General features: G+C 48.5%; 1 protein-coding gene across 1 annotated transcript; it reads right to left on the minus strand.

Moving 5' to 3' along the window:
• Positions 1–1,550: 1,550 nt before the first annotated feature.
• Positions 1,551–4,304, minus strand: LOC116756393 (CREB-regulated transcription coactivator 3-like). The gene is given in 5 exon segments (XM_032636641.1): positions 1,551–1,792; positions 2,246–2,348; positions 3,792–3,872; positions 3,960–4,066; positions 4,069–4,304. Coding segments are annotated over 5 exon segments (618 nt in total). The 5' UTR covers positions 4,154–4,304.
• Positions 4,305–7,597: the final 3,293 nt, after the last annotated feature.

Here is a 7,597-nt window from a genome sequence, read left to right on the forward strand (position 1 = left end):
CGAGGGGGGCAGGTGGTGGTGGAAATACAGTAATACCGTTTTGTGCTAAGGTACTGATGACTAATGATGGTTTCATTAGACTATTTCTTCAACCTCAGAGAATGAATCTCTTCCTAATGCAATCGAGAGCAAAACCTGGGTCTGAGAGGGAAGATCTCATGAGGTGGCCAGGACCCCTGAGGTCCAGGCAGGTGGGAGGTCTCAGTTTGCTGAGCCATTCTGGATGTACTCAGAAGACAGTTTCCACCTACCTGCATACCCTGGAGGAGAACAGGGCGTGCAGTCTAACCGTGGATTTGGTCACCTAGCGTTAAAAGCAAATTAAAGCGCGTGCTTAACTTAACCACAGGCACAAGTGTTAGAAGAGCTGAAGCTCTGAGAAGATTTTGTAAGGAGTAGGAACAGTGAAAGTTTAGACTGCCTCACGGCAAGGCAGATTCATTCTTTCGTGCATTCATCCACTCGTTCACGTGTACATTCGACGCACGTTTCTGCAGCACCTGCCCAGCGCCAGGCACTTGTTAGGTGCTAGGGGTTCGATGATGACTAAGGCACAGTCCCTGCCCTCAAGGAGCTTACGGTCTAGTGGGGTTACATGAACCACCCCCATTCCACAGGGAAACAGCTTCCCTTTGCAGCTGTGCAGCTGCTGGGTGGGCCCGATCCAGACCTCCAGCCCCTCCCTCCAGCTGGTCTGTATGAGAGGGAGGCTTGTATGGTGCAGAACTTGTCTGGAGGACTTCGTGTGTCTCTGAGATACCTGCAGCCCCCTTTCTCTCTTCCCCAGCCTCCAAGAAGCACCGTTCTCTTCAGGCTCATTTTTACCAGGGGATTTTTTTTCTTTTTTCAGTGACTGAATAAAATAGTCTTCCTTTTGCTCTTGTCCATAGGAAAAGGGGTTCTGAAGCAGCAGAAAAGAGATTACAAACTGGGGGCGGTGGGGGGGGGGCAACAAATTAGAATTCAGTTTGCTTAACTCAAGTCTGTTCTTGGACTTGTGGTAAAAAGCCTTCTTCACGTTAGAACTGAGGCCTCTGAGAGAGCCCTGGCCCTCCGCTCTGCCCTGGAACATCCTGCCGCCGCTGAGGCACGATGGCTGGATCAGAGAAGGCATCGTGGGGCTGTGGTACCGTTGCTGGATGCTGAGTCAACTTCCAAAGGCCTGTGGCCCCTAACCGCCCCGCACTCCGGGTCCTTTCTTCAGTGTTGATTGAGATCAGTGGTTCTAAGCGCTACACAAGGCTCCTGAGGCCTCTTGTTATATTTTTACACATTGACCGATCAGATGGCCAGTAAAAGATGTAACGGTTGCAGTGATGACCACTTCAACGGAAGCCCCAGAGCAACCTGCCCGCAGCAACAGGACCTGTGCCGCAGGCCTGAGGGGCGGCGCCCAGCTCTGCGGTCTAGAATGAGCCACGGGGTCTGAGATGGGACCTCGTCTGAGAGCTGGGAGCCAAGGAATTGGTTCCTTCCGTGTCAGAAGCCTGGGATAACTAACGCCCAGGGCTGCAGCTGGCTCTGTTCTAGTCCGTTCTGTTTTAGCTGTTTCAGAAATAAGTCCTCCTGTTCCGTTCCCTTCTGCACAGTCGGTCAGCTCGAAACGTCTCTTCAGTAGAGAGGTTGAGCAGGCCCAGGCTGGAATCACTTAACATGCTGAGTCCGTCCAGGCTCAGGGGTTCGATCTGGAGCTCTTCTTCCAATGGAAACGGAGTGTCCACGTTTAGGCTGACCTCGGGCATGCCTGCCAGAGCACTGCCGAGGTCTTTGAACAGGCTGGTGCTCGAGTCTTCTGGAAAGAGCAGCGGGAGGGGAAAACAATGCAGATTAGGAAGCGTGAGGGCCCAGGTCACTAAGAGGACACAACCGATGACAACCCCCAAAACGCCGTTCTTGTCATCTTCCCAACCAGGACAGTCATCACCTGTGTCCCAACCACTCCTGGGCCTACGGTTTTGCTCTGGAATCTATGTTCTTTTCAGTCAGTCCCACAACTCCCAGTTTTGCAGGTTTTCTCCCTTGGAACAGTTGTTAATCACGGGAAATTAAGTAGTTCGGAAAAGGCTTGGGTCACCAGGCCCCTTCTCCACTGCCTCACAGGCTCTGGGGCTGGACACCTGCATCTCAGAAAGGTAAAGTTGAGCTACAGGCCTTTCATTTTCTGCTTTATATAATATTATGTTGTTTAAACTATCTTACAGTGGTATCTGTAGAAACACAGTGAAATAAAAGAAGCAGCCCTCACCTGTCAGGATGGTGTTTGGGAAATTCCCGCAGTTGGAATACAGGTTTGGTCTCAAATGAAAGGAGTCCTGTAGTCCCCGGGGACCTTGTTGCACCAGGGGCACCTGGAAGCATCAAAGGTCACGTTGTAAGGGACGGTCTCTCTTTCCAAGGACAGAACAGTGCGGTGTGCTCCTGGAGCAAAACCAGACGTGAACGCTCTCTTACAGTCCCTTCTCTCTAGGATCCCAGAGTGCCCAGCCACTGCAACAGCCTACACAGAACATTCTGCTCAGACAGGGGGATGCTGCGGTAGAGGAGAGGTCCCTGAGGGCCACACTTGTCCCTGTTTGCACGCTGCCTGGCCCTCTATGCCATGCCAGGAGCCACCACTGGCCATGGTTTCTGCGGGCCCTCTGGTCTCAGCCACCTCCCCTGCTCAGCACACAAAGGCGTCTGGAAACTATCACCCGTAGAGCCCTTCAGAGGCCCTGTCTGTAACCAAGGAAGTGATGGGCTCTTTTCCTCTTTGGTTTCTAGAAAAACGAGAAAGCAGAACCTTCTCCTCTCACTCAGAGGGAGGGACCACAGGCAAGCCCCTCTCTGCGAGAAAGCCTCTATGAGGATGGGTTAGAACTGGGGCCTACTTTATCTTTTTTATTTTTATTTTTTTGTTAATGAAAATGTATTAACTATATAACCTTTGACTACCAGAGAAACTTCAATATGTACAGATCACCATGAAGTTCCCAGTTTCTGGGGCCTACTTTAGGTGCCGTTCCTGAAATTAATTTTTAAACCATTTAAAAAAGTCTTTCAAAAGTAGGAATTTCCATCATTTTTTCAGAAACACACTGACTCACCTAGACTCAAATGGCTTCTTTAGAAATTGGGGAGGCAAGGACTATTGGTTCTTACCACGAGGCTTCCCCGTAGCCTATTCAGGAAACATCTGTCTTTATTTATTTTACTGTTATTATTATTATTATTAAGTTCTGGAAAGTGCTCTTCCTTCTCTCCATAATATATCCTGGAGCCCAAACCATAATTAGTGAATACTATAAAATCTAAGGATATTAAAAAATGGTCTGTGTTAGGGAGAAACTAAAAAGAAAAAGAGAAAGTCTGAATGAAAGTACCTTCGGGATTGACCCCTGCCCCAGCCAGGACGAGCTCCCAGGAGGCCACACACCGTGCAGGGCACAGCAACTCAGGCCGAGGCAAAGCCCCTCCCTGGGTCTGAGTCTCCTCAACACGACAGATAGATCTGTGAATTGCTACGGTTCCGTCCAGCATCAATGACTCTACAATTCTATGGCTACAGTGTCATCACAAAGTCTTCTACCACTTGTTCAAACAGGTCCTCTGCTGAGGCCTGACAATTAACTAAGGCAGCCAGCACCAGCCTCTAGGGCCTGGGGCAGTGCCAGGCTGTCCTAGCCGCTGAGCACACCTGAGGTCAGAGCAGTGCAGTACCGAGTCTGTTTGGTGTGGGTTCCACGCACGGAAGAGGCCTGACTGTGGCAGTTCCTGCTCCGAGGAAGAGGCAGGCCCTGGCGACCACTCACTTGCTGCGTAAAGGCTGGACCTGGCCTCATGGACTGCTGCTCAAAGCTCACATCTGGGAAGAAGCTGGTCAAAGATGAGCCCTTCAGGAAAGAAGCAGGGGACCATTTAGCTTGGAACTCGGGGTGACCTAAGCGTTCCCTCCTCCTGGTGTTCCCGGTGGGACTCACCTGGGCCGCAAGGAGCTGGAAGTCTGACTGGGGCAGCGATGGGGCTGCCTGGGGCTGCTGAGCAGTGGGTTCCTGGGCGTGGGGCTGCTGCAGCAGAGGCTGGGGGAGGGCGTGGGGTAAGGGGGTGGGGGTGACACTTGGGCTTGAGCTTCTGTGGGCAGGAAGGAGAGCGGGCTTCGATCTGAGGACACCATCTGAAAAACAAAGCCACCAACTACTTAGCTTCTGAGTTTCTAGCAGTAAGTCCTTTATGATTAGGAAATGTCAAAGTGAGGAAAAACCCTGAGATTTTCCTCACCCTGATAGTCTATACCATGCTCTGAGAAGCCCAGTTCTGTATCCTTCAAAGTATATCTCAAATCTCACTTCCCCACAAAACATTTTCCATTCAATGACAATTTCTATTGTCTTAAAAAGCAAACAAAACAAAACCCAGCCAAGTTAACCAGTTTCATCTCAGTTTTCTCAGTGAAAATCATGTTTGTTTTTTCACAGCCAAAACTTCTGGTTAAAAATGGAAGACTGAAAAAAGCATTTAGCTCTGCTGTCTCCCAAAACTCTCCTAAAACAGCATTAAACAACAATACATTTTAGACAAAGAAACAATAAATTTGTGAGCAATTGACGACAAAGAAACTAAGTTTTTGGGTGCCCAATTAGTGAAGAATCTAAACAGAGTTTGGGCTTGAGGTAATAAATTAAAGAAATAACAAGTTTTGTTAATGCAGGCTTCTCAGCCAGAATTCCCCATCTCTGGTGATAAGGGTGTCCTTCTACCGCCATATCTGGTACGGGGTGGGGGGGACACCTTTCACACAAGAGACATATTTCCTGTTTTCAGGAAGACAGAAAGGGGGGTCAGAGTGTCCCTCTTGCATCAGCTGTTTCTTAAGTACCTTTAATTCAAAATAATCAATATGTCATTGAGGCCCATTTTGGGGTAGCCTACCCTGGGCCCCAACATAATCATGAACCACTTCAAGGGAGCCTGAGAATTGAGTTGGGTGGCAAAGGGTGGAAAAGTAACCAGGCCAGTGGATAGCATGAGGGCATTCTGGATGCAGGAAAAGCATCTTCTTACTGTCCATCCCTGCCCTGGAGTTGTAGCCCTGACAGGGTGGTCTTTCTGTCCATGGTTCTGATCTTCACCAGTCAGGTGAAGTATTAACCACAGCAGGGAAAATATCCAAGTTCATGAGCTAGGGCTTTGCTTGCATTTCTATTGCCAGGGTTTACCACGAATTTGTTTTACTCTCATGCTCACCCTTGACTGCAGCAAATGAGAATCAATAATAATTGCCCCTGAATTTGCACACATGTAACTGAATCAAGCTTCCTTCGTAGATTGACCACCACGATTCAATTCTACTCAGCAACCATCGAGTGCCTATCATTCTGAACATCATCTGAGGCTCTAGGGACACAGATACTATGACGTTCGTACATGGAAGAGCTCACAGTTCAGAGGGGACACAACTTGAGAACAAATTACACCGCAACGTGATCAATGGCAGCATAAAAGATCTCACTTCTAAAACTAAGTTTATCTGAGCAAACTCTTTACTATGAGGACCTCATCAAGAAACTACATGCACACAGGGACAGACAGATCTGGAAAAAGAATGAAGAATATGTGTTTTCCAAGGTAATTGCTAACTCCATTTTAGAGATCAGCTTTCATGAAAAGAGAAGACAATGAGCCCACATAACTGGAATTTTCTTTAAATACAGGATCTGGTATAAGAGTTAATGAGGCCACTTTTTGAAGAGTATTTAAAATTAGGATTTTTGTTAAAAGAACATTTGTTGAGGTCCAATAAATCCAGTGTGTGTGTGATTTTTTTATAAATAAATCTAATATCCCTTCAGTCGCTAAAAGCTAACACTGGCGATAACCGTCTGATTGCAGCTTTTATGGTACAGTAATGGGGACAGTACCCAGAGTCCGTGTGAGGCATTTTATAATTAACAACACTGCCTGTAGTTAAGAAAACTGATCAAGGGCTTCCCTGGTGGCGCAGTGGTTGAGAGTCCACCTGCTAATGCAGGGGACACAGGTTCGTGCCCCGGTCCGGGAGGATCCCACATGCCGCGGAGCGGCTGGGCCCGTGAGCCGTGGCCGCTGAGCCTGCGCGTCCGGAGACTGTGCTCTGCAACGGGAGAGGCCGCAACAGTGAGAGCCCCATATACCACAAAAAAAAAAAAAAAAAAAGAAAAGAAAACTGTTCGATAGTAGAGAGTGTTTATTATTCTTGTAGTTGAAGAGAACAACTCGCAGTCCTTCTTCATTTCAGGAAAATGATCCTGTTAGGATATTTATGTGAACCCATGGCCCCACTATCATTCTCCTTTTTTACCAGCTCTGTCTTCTAAATATGTTGGTGAGATCCTTGGGCTGGGGCAGTCCTCCCCTGGAAGGCCTGGCCTTTCACCCTAGGCGTCCAGGTGTCCTCCACCCGCCATGTCGGCTCGATGGAGAGAAAGGGTCCTGGCCTCATCGATCCAGGAGGAAAGCAGATTTTTCAGAGCTCAGAATAATTCTGGAGAACCCTTTCTTCTGACACACGAGCAGCTGTCTTGATAGGACCGCCCCACACACACACACACACACACACACACACACACACACACACACACACCACCTCTTTCTCCTTTACTCTCTGGGGCGCAGATCACAGCAGGTATCCTTAATGCCTGTTATAGTGAGGATCCCTCTGACAAGTGGAACAGACTTCACTCTGAGCTCTAGTGTAAGGAAGAAAGAAAATCATTAATGTGAAAAGGTCTTAATGAAGCAGTGCATACATTTTCCATCCAGTCCCAGCCACTAACACACTGATGAACATTTAGACAAATAAATACTCTCCTTCCTGCATCATCTTGAATACACTTCACCAGGACTATAGGTTTAGGGGGCTCTGGTCTGGCATTGGGCTGAGGCCCTGAGAAGGTAAAGGATTTACTGGGTTCCTGACTATGTGCTCCAGGCCCTCATCCCCAACCTCACTGAATCCCCACAATAAAACTACTGAAGATTTCATCTACTTTTGTAGACAAGTTACCAAGCTCACAGAGACTAGCCTTCACAAGAAGGTTACCCAATGTAACCAATTGGGATTCCAAAGCACATCTGTCTGCTCTCCCCACCCTCTCTGTCACTCCCTACCACCCTGCTGTAGAGGAATACATACATACTGCTGATCTATTCTGATGGAGTTTCACAATGGCCAATTTCATGGAATCCGTCCAGGTTTGCCCAAGACTGAGGGGGTTCCCAGGATGCAGGACTTTCAGTGCTAAAACCAGGAAGGTGTCAGCAAATTGGGAGAGGTCGGTCCCCCTTCCAGCATCTGCTCCCCTTTTGCCCTTCCCAACAGTACCCAGAGTTCACTGGGTACCTGCCTCTCCCACACTCAGATCCTGTGTTGTGCCCTGTTGGGCTTCAGTCATTAGTTCAGAGGTGGACATGGGGCCTAATCAGGTTCAAGTGATGTGAGTGGAGGGAATGAGGACTCAGGCCTGGAATACTGGGACGGCAGTGCTCTCTCCTCAGTGACTTTGTGGAGTAAGGGTGCGATGTCTGAAGCAGATGCAGCCATATTGCTACCATGAAGCCAAGGCCACAAAGAGCTGGCAAG

This window comes from Phocoena sinus, chromosome 7, assembly GCF_008692025.1.
Source record: "Phocoena sinus isolate mPhoSin1 chromosome 7, mPhoSin1.pri, whole genome shotgun sequence".
Lineage (NCBI taxonomy): Eukaryota > Metazoa > Chordata > Mammalia > Artiodactyla > Phocoenidae > Phocoena > Phocoena sinus.